Source organism: Cetorhinus maximus, chromosome 22 (assembly GCF_964194155.1).
Source record: "Cetorhinus maximus chromosome 22, sCetMax3.hap1.1, whole genome shotgun sequence".
In the NCBI taxonomy this organism is placed as follows: Eukaryota; Metazoa; Chordata; class Chondrichthyes; order Lamniformes; family Cetorhinidae; genus Cetorhinus; species Cetorhinus maximus.
In genome coordinates this window covers 28,864,863-28,879,159 of record NC_135900.1, presented here as the reverse complement: position 1 = coordinate 28,879,159, position 14,297 = coordinate 28,864,863, and the positions used below count along the sequence as shown (strand labels likewise).

General features: G+C 46.5%; 1 protein-coding gene and 1 long non-coding RNA gene across 2 annotated transcripts in view; one reads left to right on the top strand and one right to left on the bottom strand.

The window, feature by feature from the left end:
• Positions 1-13,918, bottom strand: part of tspan12 (tetraspanin 12) — a 60,099-nt gene extending 46,181 nt beyond the window's left edge. Inside the window, exons 1-2 of the mRNA XM_078567998.1 lie at positions 13,739-13,918; positions 1,147-1,275 (exon numbers count right to left, since the gene is read on the bottom strand). Of these exons, the coding sequence (XP_078424124.1) occupies positions 1,147-1,212 (66 nt within the window). The 5' untranslated portion in view covers positions 1,213-1,275; positions 13,739-13,918. The remainder of the gene's footprint in view (positions 1-1,146; positions 1,276-13,738) is intronic.
• LOC144696571 (uncharacterized) lies at positions 1,154-1,966 on the top strand. Its single transcript, XR_013580201.1, has 2 exons — positions 1,154-1,285; positions 1,850-1,966. It is a non-coding gene; the product is annotated as an uncharacterized LOC144696571 (long non-coding RNA).
• Positions 13,919-14,297: the final 379 nt, after the last annotated feature.

Sequence of the window (14,297 nt, the reverse complement as noted above, 5' to 3'; positions counted from 1 at the left end):
TCAGCAAAATCAGAAACATCGGACACTAATGACAATTGTGCTAAATTTTGTTACAAACATGATTGGAGACATTATAGATTATAGATGTACAATCAAATACCAACAATAATACAGAATTTTAAAGTACATTATGAAGTATTAAGAAAAGTGTTAACCTCTGAAAAAACTAAATTTCAGAAGGGTTGTAATAGTTTCTTTCCTATATAATGTTTATTTAAAATATATGATTACATTCTCAATTCAATGTTATGGTTTTCTATATATAAAAAAGGCATAAGGAAAAAATCCTGTTCAGCTATATAGAATTGCATGGAATGTACAGCACAAAATAGTCCAAGTCTGTGTCTATGCTCCAGAAAAGCTTCTTCCCACCTTTATTCATCTAATCCTTTCAGCATATTCTTCTGCTCCTTTCTCCGTGATGTGTAATATAATTTCCCTTTAAAGGCATCTATTCTCGGAATATACTGATGATGATAAAATTGTATAAATCATAGTGCTACATTTGCACAGTGTGAAGCAGATCAGGTGACTGCTGGTATATATTGTAAAACCCAATCCCCCAAATTCCTTTACTTTCTGATTCATAATCTTGGAAATCTACACCACAGTATGAAAATATTGTCTTGATGGAGCTGTCTCAATATCCCTTGGAAACATATCAATCAACTCATACTCAATGAATTAAAGTCTAATTAAAATAGGACCTCTTGATGCAGCCTGGTAAAAGCTGCTCGAATATGAACACTAACTATGAATTGCAAATTTTACTTGTTCCAAATTACACAAATTGCTACTCCGAATTGTTGACCAACGGTATCAGGACAACTACAAACATTAACCATAATGTCAATAACAACAAGATCATTCTGTCTAAGTGCGTTGATGGGATATCTATCAGCAGGTCACTAAAACTATCAGAAACAAACTTCTCCCTCAGGAACATCCAAAATTCAAGTGAAAATCGATTAGTTCAATAGTGGGGGTGAGGGGGGTGGGGGAGAGGTGTTGCGGTTGTAGTAGTAGTGGCATTTGCAAAATTCACTCAATTTTCCACAAACGATCTAATTAATTTGCGACTCAATTTGCAGAGCGAATTGCTGTTGTCTGTGAGCTATCGGCGGAAGTAGAGGAATCTGTACTCACCCAGAAAAGGAAATTCAAAGCATAAAGCGAGCAGCGCAGGCATTTAACGGAATCTTCTCTGGCCATTCTGAAAGAAGCTCAAGGGTTGATCCCATCATTGTGTTTCACAACCGAACCCTCCCCCGTCACCTTAAAAAGGGTCAGAAGTAAAATGTCACAAAATGAAGCGAACGATAACACAGAACAACTTCGCTGATGGTTCAGTCCTTATCTGAGATTAAAAGTTAAACTCTAAATTATATCATTGATGCAAAAGCCCAGTTATCTAAATTCTGGGATTTTCTAAACGTGGGTGGCATTACTATATAAATAAATGGGATTGGTCCCCTCGATTATAATTTTACAAGTCAAAAATCCCATTCTGCATTAGATACGAGAAACTGTTTTAGGCTTAGTGCCAGTGAAGGGAAACTTTGGGGGTGCTTCAAAGTTAGGGTCAGAGTTAAAACAAACGTTAGCTTTGTTTTACAGGTCGAGTTACAGGTCGGTACAAGTTCATCTCTTATACTGTACCAAAGATCCTACTCTACTGGCACTTGGTTAAAAAGCGAGAAACCAAATCGTCGCCTTGAACGGAGTATTTCCTACCTTTAAAGTTTTGTTTTATATGTAAATTAATAAGCTGTCAATGTAACTAAAATAAAACCAAGAACTTCTCTTGGTTAACTGGGATATATTTTTAAAAAGGTTGGAAACTGACCAGTTAGATTGTTCTCTATTCCTCCGCTTCAATTTCTGAAGGGCATTTCTGACCAGCCGTATCATTATGCCCAAAATTATCGAAGCCCAAGTGCCTAAAATTCACTGCCGACTTTCCAGAGAGAGAAAAACCCTGTCGCTCATCGAGTCATCCAGTTGCTTTGCAAATCTCGACAGGGTGATTAACCCATAACCCGGAATGTTCGGTAATGAATAATCTCAGCAACCCTCCCTCCTCCCGTATGGCGCGTTATTTATTTACCAGGTCTATACCTCGCGATCCAACTATCTGTCAGGATACAGGAACCAGAAAACACCTGCTTCCCTGCATTAAATCAATACCACAAACTCACAATGCTACAGAATTAAACTCACAGTGAAACAGGTTGAAAAAAATTCACAGTGCTACAGGTACAACCTCACAGTGCTGCAGGTACAACTTCACAGTGCTGCAGGTACAAATTCACAGTGTTACAAGTACAAATTTACAATGAAACAGGTTTAAAAAAAATCGCTGCAATAGGTACAACCTCAAAATGCTACAGGTACAAATTCACAGTGTTACAGGTACAAATTTACAATGAAACAGGTAAAAAAAAATCGCTGCAATAGGTACAACCTCAAAATGCTACAGGTACAAACTCAGTGCTACAGATATAAACTCAAACCGCTACAGATATAAACTGACAGTGTTACAGATACAAGCTCACAGAGCTACAGGAACAACCTCACAGTGCTGCAGGTACAAATTCACAGTGTTACAGGTACAAACTTACAATGAAACAGGTTTAAAAAAAATCGCTGCAATAGGTACAACCTCAAAATGCTACAGGTACAAACTCACAGTGCTACAGATATAAACTCAAACCGCTACAGATATAAACTCACAGTGTTACAGATACAAGCTCACAGAGCTACAGGCACAAACTCACAGAGCTGTGGGTATAAACTCACAGTTCTACAGGTAAAAAATCAAATGTTACAGGTATAAACTCAACAGTGCTACGGATGCAAACTCACAGTGTTACAGGTACAAGCTCACAATGCTACAGGTACAAACTCACAGTGCTAAAGGTATAAGCTTAGAGTGCATCAGGTACAAACTTATAGGGCAAAATTTTTACCTCGTTGGGTGGGCGGGTCCTGGAGCGAGTGCGCTCAGTGAGAGCTTCCTAAAGGCACAGAGCTGCCTTTGGGAGCTGAAGGTTTTTAACATGAGAAATAAAGATTTCAAAAATAAGGAAACCATGTCACATGAGCAGGGACATGTTAAAAATGAGTTTTAAAATCTTTTATTTTTTAAAAAAATCATCGTTCAAAACCTCACCCCGCCTGCGGATGAGGTTTTGCAAAAAATGCAAAGGCCGCTTGGCCTATTGGCCCGTCCGCCAACCGTAAGGTTGGATGGGTAGGGAAAATTTCACTTTAATTAACTGATTAATGGGCTAAAGGTACAAATTCAATCCTATAAGTACAAACTCATTGTGTTACAGGTATAAACTCATGGTGTTACAGGTACAAGCTCACAGTACTACAGGCACAAATGCACAGTACCACATATTACAAACTCACAGTGTTACGGGCACAAACTCAGTGCTACAGGCATAAACTCAGTGCTACTACAGGCATGAATTCCACAGTGCCACAGTTACAAACTCACAGTGCTATAGCTACAAACTCACATTGCTACAGGTACAAGCTCACAGTGTTATAGGTACAGACTCACAGTGTTACAGGTACAGACTCACAGTGCTACAGGTAATCACCTGGACTCACCTTTGGGAAGAGCAGTCGGAGAGGTGAACCTGTGGGAGATACATGGAACGGGAAGAGAATAAATACAGCCCAGGAGCACAGCCTACATCACTCACCTGCGGGAAGAGCAGTCGGAGAGGGGACCTGCGGGAAGAGCAGTCGGAGAGGGGACCTGCGGGAAGAGCAGTCGGCGAGGGGACCTGCGGGAAGAGCAGCCGGAGAGGGGACCTGCGGGAAGAGCAGCCGGAGAGGGGACCTGCGGGAAAAGCAGTCGGAGAGGGGACCTGCGGGAAGAGCAGTCGGAGAGGGGACCTGCGGGAAGAGCAGTCGGAGAGGGGACCTGCGGGAAGAGCAGCCGGAGAAGGGACCTGCCGGAAGAGCAGTCGGAGAGGGGACCTGCGGGAAGAGCAGTCGGCGAGGGGACCTGCGGGAAGAGCAGTCGGAGAGGGGACCTGCGGGAAGAGCAGTCGGAGAGGGGACCTGCGGGAAGAGCAGTCGGCGAGGGGACCTGCGGGAAGAGCAGTCGGAGAGGGGACCTGCGGGAAGAGCAGTCGGAGAGGGGACCTGCGGGAAGAGCAGTCGGAGAGGCGGACCTGCGGGAAGAGCAGTCGGAGAGGGGACCTGCGGGAAGAGCAGTCGGAGAGGGGACCTGCGGGAAGAGCAGTCGGAGAGGGGACCTGCGGGAAGAGCAGCCGGAGAGGCGGACCTGCGGGAAGAGCAGCCGGAGATGGGACCTGCGGGAAGAGCAGTCGGAGAGGCGGACCTGCGGGAAGAGCAGCCAGAGATGGGACCTGCGGGAAGAGCAGTCGGAGAGGCGGACCTGCGGGAAGAGCAGTCGGAGAGGGGACCTGCGGGAAGAGCAGTCAGAGAGGCGGACCTGCGGGAAGAGCAGTCGGAGAGGGGACCTGCGGGAAGAGCAGTCGGAGATGGGACCTGCGGGAAGAGCAGCCGGAGAGGCGGACCTGCGGGAAGAGCAGCCGGAGATGGGACCTGCGGGAAGAGCAGCCGGAGATGGGACCTGCGGGAAGAGCAGTCGGAGAGGGGACCTGCGGGAAGAGCAGCCGGAGATGGGACCTGCGGGAAGAGCAGCCGGAGAGGGGACCTGCGGGAAGAGCAGCCGGAGAGGCGGACCTGCGGGAAGAGCAGCCGGAGATGGGACCTGCGGGAAGAGCAGTCGGAGAGGGGACCTGCGGGAAGAGCAGCCGGAGAGGGGACCTGCGGGAAGAGCAGCCGGAGAGGGGACCTGCGGGAAGAGCAGCCGGAGAGGGGACCTGCGGGAAGAGCAGTCGGAGATGGGACCTGCGGGAAGAGCAGTCGGAGAGGGGACCTGCGGGAAGAGCAGTCGGAGAGGGGACCTGCGGGAAGAGCAGTCGGAGAGGGGGACCTGCGGGAAGAGCAGCCGGAGATGGGACCTGCGGGAAGAGCAGCCGGAGAGGGGACCTGCGGGAAGAGCAGCCGGAGAGGGGACCTGCGGGAAGAGCAGTCGGAGATGGGACCTGGAAGAAGAGCAGCCGGAGAGGGGACCTGCGGGAAGAGCAGTCGGAGAGGCGGACCTGCGGGAAGAGCAGCCGGAGAGGGGACCTGCGGGAAGAGCAGCCGGAGATGGGACCTGCGGGAAGAGCAGTCGGAGAGGGGACCTGCGGGAAGAGCAGTCGGAGAGGGGGACCTGCGGGAAGGGCAGTCGGAGAGGGGACCTGCGGTAAGTGCAGTCGGAGAGGGGACCTGCGGGAAGTGCAGTCGGAGAGGGGACATGCGGGAAGAGCAGTCGGAGAGGGGGACCTGCGGGAAGGGCAGTCGGAGAGGGGACCTGCGGGAAGAGCAGTCGGAGAGGGGACCTGCGGGAAGAGCAGTCGGAGAGGCGGACCTGCGGGAAGAGCAGTCGGAGAGGCGGACCTGCGGGAAGAGCAGTCGGAGAGGGGACCTGCGGGAAGAGCAGCCAGAGAGGGGGACCTGCGGGAAGAGCAGTCGGAGAGGGGACCTGCGGGAAGAGCAGTCGGAGAGGGGACCTGTCAGCTGCCCTAAACTGGCCCGCGCTGAGTTCAAAGGGCAAGTGCAAAAAAAACAAATTGTAACATCACAGGAAAGAAGCAATCTGATTGGTTGGAGAACAAGTTAGCTGTTTGGTGAGTATCTGGTAAGTGTTTAAGGTTTATACTATTTCTAAGGTTTAGAATAAAGTAGGAACTGTACTTTTTGGTAAGATTTATTAAGTAGGATTTAAAAGTTTATGTGGTTTAAAAGTTTAAAGCTAAGGCATGGCAGGACAGCTCAGCCAAGCCTGTGACCCAGGCTAGCCCATGTGCAGGAAGTGTAACCGGCTGCATAAGCTTGAGCTCTGCGTTTCAGAGCTTCAGTAGTGGCTGGAGTCACTGATGTGCATCCGTGAGGCAGAGAGCTACATGGATAGCACGTTCAGAGAGGTGTCACACCGCAAGTTAGGGACAAGCTGGCAGATAGGGAATGGGTGACTGCCAGGCAGTCCAAGGGAAACAGGCAAGTAGTGTAGGATTCCCCAGAGGTCCCGCTCACTAAACTGGTTTTCCATTCTGGATATCAATGAAGGCGATGGCTTCTTGGAGGAGTGCAGCAAGGGCCAAGCCCGTGGCACCACGGGTGGCCCAGCTGTATAGGAGGGGAGGAAGAAGAGAGGAAGGGCAGTGCTGATAGGGGATTATTTAATTAGGGGAGCAGACAGGCGTTTCTGCAGCCGTCAATGTGACTCCAGGGTGGTTTGTTGCCTCCCTCATGCTAGGGTCAAGGATGTCCCAGAACAGCTGCAGAACATTCTTCTGGGGGAGGGCGAACAGCCAGAGGTCGTGATCCACATTGGTACTAATGACACAGGCAGGAAGGGGGATGTGGTCCTGCAATCAGAATTTAGGGATCTAGGTAGCAAAGTAGCAAGCATGACCTCTAAAGTAGTCATCTCCAGATTACTCCCAGTGCCATATGCAAGTGAGTACAGAAATAGGAAGATAAGACAGATGAATGCATGGCTGGAAAGATGGTGCAGGAGGGAGGGATTTAGATATCTGGGACATTGGGACTGGCTCTGGCGGAGATGGCACCTGTACAAGCCAGATGGGTTGCATCTGAACAGAGCTGGGACTGAGTTCCTTGCGGGTCATTTTGCTAGTGCTGTTGGGGAGGGTTAATCTAACTCAGCAGGGGTGTGGGAACCAGGAGAGAATATTAGAAAGTAATACCAGGGTGCACAGAATGTTAGAAGAGGCAGATAGCACTAAAATAGAGAATAGTAAGTTAGTATATGGAGTCGGAGCAAAGGAGCAAATAATGAAGTCTAAATCAGGGTTACACTGCATGTATGTGAATGTACGGAGTATAGTTAATAAAATTGGGGAGTTATGGGCACAGATTGCCTTGTGGGATTATAATGATGTGGCGATAACAGAGACCTGGTTTAAGGAAGGGCAGAACTGGGTGCTAAATATTCCGGGTTACAAAGTGTTCAGGAAAGGGAAAAAAGGAGGAGGGGTGGCATTTTTGGTTAAGGAGAGCATTGCAATACTGGAGAAAGAGGATGTGTCAGAGGATTCAAGGACAGAATCGATTTGGCTAGAACTAAGGAATAAGAAGGGTGCAATTACATTGCTCAGTGTAATGTATAGACCACCAGCTAGTGGGAAGGATATAGAGGAACAAATCTACAAGGAAATTACAGAGAGGTGTAAACATCGTAGAGTTGTTATAATGGGGACTTTAATTACCCGTATATAGACTGGGATAGTGTAGTGTAAGGGGCAGTGAGGGTCAAGCGTTCCTAGATGGTGTTCAGGAGAATTTCCTACAGCAGTATGTATCCAGTCCAACAAGAAAGGAGGCACTGCTAGGTGGGCCAAATAGATCAAGTGACAGTGGGGGAACATTTAGGGGACAGTGATCATTGGTTTAGGATTATGGTGGAAAAGGATATTGGTCAATCCAGAATAAGAATAATCAACTGGCACAGAGCGGACTTCAATGGGGCAAGAACGGAGCTGGGCCGGATAGACTGGAATCAAAGGTTGGCAGGAAAAACAGTAGCTGAACAATGGGCTACCCTCAAAGAGGAGATGGTTTGGGCTCAGTCAAGGTATGTTCCCTCAAAAGGGAAGGGTAGGACAAACAAATCCAGAGCTCCCTGGGTGACAAAGGAGATAGAAATTAAGTTAAAAAAGAAAAAGTGTGCTTATGACAGGCGTCAGGTAGCAAATACAATTGAGAACCAAGCTGAATACAGAAGGTTCAGAAGGGATGTGAAAAAGCAAATACGAGCAAAGACGGATTATGAAAAAAGACTGGTAGTTAACATAAAAAGAAATCCCAAAGTATTCTATAAGCACATCAGTAGTAAAAGGGTAGTAAAAGGAGGAGTAGGGTCAATTAGGGGCCAAAAAGGGGATTTACACATAGAGGCAAGAGGCATGGCTGAGGTGTTAAATGAATACTTTGCATCTGTCTTTACTTATAAGGTAGATGCTGCCCAGGCCATGGTGACAGAAAAGGAGACTCAGTCACTAGAAGTGTTTAAAATTGACAAGGAGGAGATATTGGATAAGCTGTGGGTACTTAAAGTTGATAAGGCCCGGATGAGGTGCATTCAAGAATATTGAAAGAATTGAGAGTGGAAATTGCGGAGGCACTGGCAATAATCTTTCAATATTTCCTGGATTTGGGGGAGGTGCCGGAGGACTGGAGAATTGCAAACATTACGCCCTTGTTCAAAAAAGCTTGAAAAAATCTGGCCTGCAATTACCAGTCAGTTTAACTTCAGTGGTGGGGAAACTTCTAGAAACAATTATTCGGGATAGAGTTAACAGTAACATGGAAGAATTTGGCTTGATTTGGAAGAGTCAACATGGATTTGTTAAAGGAAAATCGTGTCTAACTAATTTGCTGGAATTTTTTGAAGAGGTAACAGAGATGGTTGATGAGGGCAAGGCCGTTGATGTAGTGTATATGGACTTTCAAAAGGCATTCGATACAGTGCCACACAACAGACTTGCGAGGAAAGCTATAGGTCATGGAATAAAAGGGGCAGTAGCAACGTGGATACAAAATTGGCTGAGGGATAGGAAATAGTGAGTAATGGTTAATAGGTATTTTTCAAGCTGGAAGGCTTGTACTGGAGTTCCCCAGGTGTCGGTATTGCAACCCTTGCTCTTCCTGACATATATAAATGATCTAGATCTTGGTGTGCAGGGGACAATTTCAAAGTTTACAGACAACATAAAGCTTGGGAGAATTGTAAACTGTGAGGAGGATAGTGTAGAACTTCAAAAGGACATAGACAAGTTGGTGGAGTGGGCAGATAGGTGGCAGATGAAGTTCAATGCGGAGAAGTGTGAGGTGATACACTTTGGTACAAAGAGCACGGAAAGACAGTATAAAATAAAGGATACTATTCTAAAGGATGTGCAGGAGCAGAGAGACCTGGGTGTATGTGCACATAAGTTATTAAAGGTAGCAGGATGGGTAGAGAGCTGTTTCTAAAGCATGCAGTATTCTAGGCTTCATTAAGAGGGGCGTAGAGTACAAGGACAGGGAGGTTATGATGAACCTTTATAAGACACTGGTTAGACCTCAACTGGAGTATTGTGTACAGTTCTGGGTGCCAAACTAAAGGAAGGATGTGCATGCATTGGAGAGAGTGCAGAAGAGGTTTACGAGAATGGTTCCAGGGATGAGACACTTCAGTTATGACGGAAGATTGAAGAAGTTGGGACTGTTTTCCTTGGTGGGGAGGAGGCTGAGAGGAGACTTGATAGAAGTTTCAAAATAATAAGGGGCCTGGACAGAGTAGATAGGGAGAAACTGTTCCCGATTGTAAACAGATTGAGAACCAGAGGGCACAGTTTTGAAGTTCTTTGCAAAAGAAGCAAACGCGAGGCGAGAAAAAGCTTTCTCACACAGCAAATGGTTAGGGTTTGGAATGCACTGCCTGGAAGTGTGGTGAAGGCAGGTTCAATCGAGGCATTCAAGGGGGCATTGGATGATTATCTTAATAGAAACAATGTGCAGGGTTACGGGGAAAAGGCAGGAGATTAGCACTAAGTTAAAATGCTCAGAGAGCCGATGCAGACACGATAGGCCAAATGGCCTCCTTCTGCACCGTAACAAACTCAGTGTCACAGGTACAAACTCACATTGCTACAGGTACAAACTCAGTGCTACAGGTACAAACTCACAGTGCTACAGGTACAAACTCAGTGCAACAGGTACAAACTCACAGTGCTACAGGTACAAACTCACAGTGCTACAGGTACAAACTCACAGTGCTACAGGTACAAACTCACAGTGCTACAGGTACAAACTCACAGTGCTACAGGTACAAACTCACAGTGCTACAGGTACAAACTCACAGTGCTACAGGTACAAACTCACAGTGCTACAGGTACAAACTCACAGTGCTACAGGTACAAACTCACAGTGCTACAGGTACAAACTCACAGTGCTACAGGTACAAACTCACAGTGCTACAAGTACAAACTCACAGTGCCACAAGTACAAACTCATATTGCTACAGGTACAAACTCATATTGCTCGCCTGACATCATCGTGCGCTATTTTACTCCTGATTGGGACGTAAAATCCTGCCCATGGTGTTACAGGTACAAGCTCACAATGCTACAGGTACAAGCTCACAATGCTACAGGTACAAACTCACAGTGCCACAGGTACAAACTCACAGTGCCACAGGTACAAACTCACAGTGCCACAGGTACAAACTCACAGAGCCACAGGTACAAACTCATAGGGCAGAATTTTAAGTCCCATGGGCGGGCGCACGCCTGACCCGATCGGGTGTAAAATCACGCAAGAAGGCATCAGGCGAGTGTCTTGACATCATCCTGCGCTGGCGCGATATTCCGATTGGTGGGGTGGGTGTGCACAGGAGTCGGAGCTGGCCTGCCATCAATTAACAGGCAACTTAAGGCCATTAAAAACCCAAGTGAAGCTGATTTTATGTTGCCCTTGCGACTTTGCGCTCCAAGCATGGCCAATACGGGCAGGTGGGCAACCCACATTTTGCAAAACCTCATCCAAGGGCAGGATGATGTTTCAATTATTAAATAAAATAAAAATAAAAATAAAAATCTATGGCCTGCATTTTTATCATCTATATGTTCAGCTGCCTTATTGTGATGTTTGGACATTTTTTTCCTGATTTTCAAAACTTTATTTCATGGTTTTTGGGTCTGTAGCTCCCTGAGGCAGCTCTCTGCCATCAGGGAGCTTTCTCTCAGCGCTCGCCCGCACCCGTGGAAACATCATTGTCCGCCCTCCTCCCACTCCCACCCCCGCACGCTGAGCTTTTCAGCGCACGGTTGGGGGCCAATCACAGTCAGTGGTCTTTTTCCCCACTGCTCCTGGGCCCGCCAATCGCGCCCGCCCGCCAAGCTGAAAATTCAGGCCATTGTGTTATAGGTACAATCTCACAATGGTACAGATATAAACCCACAGTGCCACAGATACAAATTCACAGTGCCACAGGTACAAACTCACAGTGCTACAGGTACAAACTCACAGTGCTATAACCATAGCCTGCACTTAGATAGTGTCCTTATTCGTTTAGTAATACAGAACTTATATATTACTGAAAAAAGACACATGCTGTCGAAGACAAAAAACTTCGACAACATGTGTCTTTTTTCAGCATTACATGGTGTCTTTAACATAATAAAATGACAGGAGCATTACAAAACAAACTGTAGCACTGAGCCACAGAAGGAGATACTAGGGTCAATGACCATAATCTTAGTCAAAGAGATAGGTTTTAAGAAGCGTCTTAAAAGAGGAAAGCAAGGTAGATATGATTAGAAAATTAGGGAGGAAATTTCAGGACCGAGGCAGCCAAAGTTACAACAACCAATTGGGGATGCTCAAGAGTCAGTATAAGAGAAACACAGATAGCTCGAAGGATTGTAGGACTGCAGGAGATTACAGACAAAGGGATGGGTGAGGGATTTGAAAACAAGAATGAGAACTTTAAAATAAAGGTGTTGCTTAACTGAGAGTTAGTGTAGTCAGTGAGCACATGGGGTGATGACTGAACAGCACTTAGTCCAAGTTAGGACGTGGGCCGCAAAGTTTTGGATAACCTCAGGTTTACGGAGGGTAGAATGTGGGAGACCAGTCAGGGGTGTGTTAGAATATTCAAGTCATGGATGAGGGTTTTGGCAGCAGAAGAGGTGCGGTGGGGTGGAGTCAGGCAATGTTATGGATGTGGAATTGGGTCGTCTTAATGATGGTGGGGATATGAAGGTTAAAAGCTCTTCTTAGGGTCAGATATGACACCAAGATTGTCTGGTTCAGCCTCAGGCAATAACAAGAGAGAGGGATGGAATTGGTAGCTGTCGAACAGAGTTTCTACCAAGGATCAAAGACAGTGGCTTCAAGCGTTGTGATATTTAATTGGAGGAAATTTCTGCTCATCCAATACCAGATGTCAGATAAGAAGTCTGATAACTTAGAGACAGTGAATGGTCGGGAGAGATATGGGGCAGTAAAGCTGGATGTAGTCAGCGACACATGGAAACTGACGTTGTGTTTTCAGGTGATGTTGGCAAGAGGCAGCATGTAGATGAGAAATAGAAGAGGTCCAAGGATAGATCCTTAGGGACACCAGAGGTAACTGCGGGAATGGGAAGAGAAGCCACTAATAGTGATTTTCTGGCTACGATTAGCTAGATAAGAATGGAACCAGGCCAGTACAGTCACACCCAGCTGGAGGACAAGGGAAAAGTATTGGAGAAGGAGGATGTGATCAACTATATCTAAGGCAGGCACAACCTCACAGTGCCATAGGTACTAACTCATAGTGCCAAAGGCACAAACTCACACTGCCAAACTTGTAGTGTCATAGGCACAAAATCACAGTGCCAAAGGCACAAACTCACACTGTCAAATTCACAGTGCCGCCGCTACAAACTCACAGTGCCACTGGCATGAACCCACAGTGCCATTGGTACAAACTCACAGTGCCATTGGCACAAAGTCACAGTGGCACACTCAGTGTCATATGCACAACCCTCAGTGCCATAGGTACAAACTCACAGTGCCATTGGCACAAACTCACAGTGCCATGGGCACAGAGTCACACTGGCAAACTCACAGTGCCCTAGCTACAAACTCTCAGTGCCATAGACACAAACGCACAGCACCATAGGTACTAACTCATAATGCCAAAAGCATAAACCAAAACTGCAAACTCATAGTGCCATAGCTACAAACTCACAGTGCCCTAGGTGCAAACTCTCAATGCCATAGGCAGAAACTCACAATGCCATTGGTATAAACTCAGTGCAAAGTTACAGTGCCATAGATACAAACTCACAGTGCCATAGGCACAAAGTCAAAGTGGCAAACTCACAGTGCCCTATATACAAACTTACAGTGCCATAGGTACAAACTCACAGTGTCCTAGGTATAAACTCACAGTGCCATAGGTACAAACTCACAGTGTCCTAGGTATAAACTCACAGTGCCATAGGCACAAACTCACAGTGCCATAGGCACAAACTCACAGTGTCATAGGCACAAACTCACAGTGTCATAGGCACAAACTCACAGTGTCATAGACTCAAACTCAGTGTCCTAGGTACAAACTACCAGTGCCATAGGTACAAACTCACAGTATCATGGACACAAACTCACAGTGTCATAGACACAAACTCACAGTGTCATAGACACAAACTCAGTGTCCAAGGTACAAATTCACAGTGCCACAGGTATAAACTCTCAGTATCATAGACACAAACTCACAGTATCATAGACACAACCACATTGTCCTTGGTACAAACTCACAGTGCCACAGGCACAAACTCACAGTGTCATAGACACAAACTCACAGTGTCATAGACACAAACTCACATTGTCCTATGTACAAACTCTCAGTGCCACAGGTACAAACTCAGTGTCTTAGGTACAAACTCACAATGCCATAGGTACAAACTCACAGTGCCCTAGGTGCAAACTCACAGTTCCCTAGACACAAACTCAGTGTCCTTGGTACAAACTCAGTGCAATAGGTACAAACCCAGTAAAGACTACACTAAATACGAATCTTCCCTGCTGATCAGTGCATGTTGTAAATTAAAATAAAAACTTTGCAAAAAGCCCGAAATTCGAACTTAACTGGAAGTGGAAATTGAGCGTAGAGATTGCAGTCTACCCCGCCCGAGTAGCAAGATCGCATCGCGATTTCACAATTTAGTCTGAAAGCTCCCAGCAGCTCTTCTCTTTCTACAGCGAAGCTTCCCGGTGCTTGCACGCTCTGCTTTCTGCACTAGAGCGATTCCCACGTCCCTCCCGCCCCAACACAAACTCGCCCCAGTTCCCAAGCACTTTTGACAGCAAGAGTGCATTGACTCTGCGCATGCGCCCTGTCCTCAGCTACACGCCTCCAGACACCCGCCAGCTCTCGCCAGGTCTTAAGAGGCACCGCTCCCCACCCATTGATGCAGTGTTGGAGCTGCCCCAGGGACTGCAAGGTTCCAGCATCCACTCCTGCTCTCCAAACAAGCCATCTCAACCTTTTGAGAGAAAAATGTACTTGAATGCACCTTGATTCGCAACAGTTGATCAGAAAATGCCAGAAAATCTCTTAATTTAATGTTCTCCATTATTAGCTTTGACCTCTTTCATTTTCATAGTGCCATCAGTCTTATTGAAATGTGACATTTTATTTATTTTTC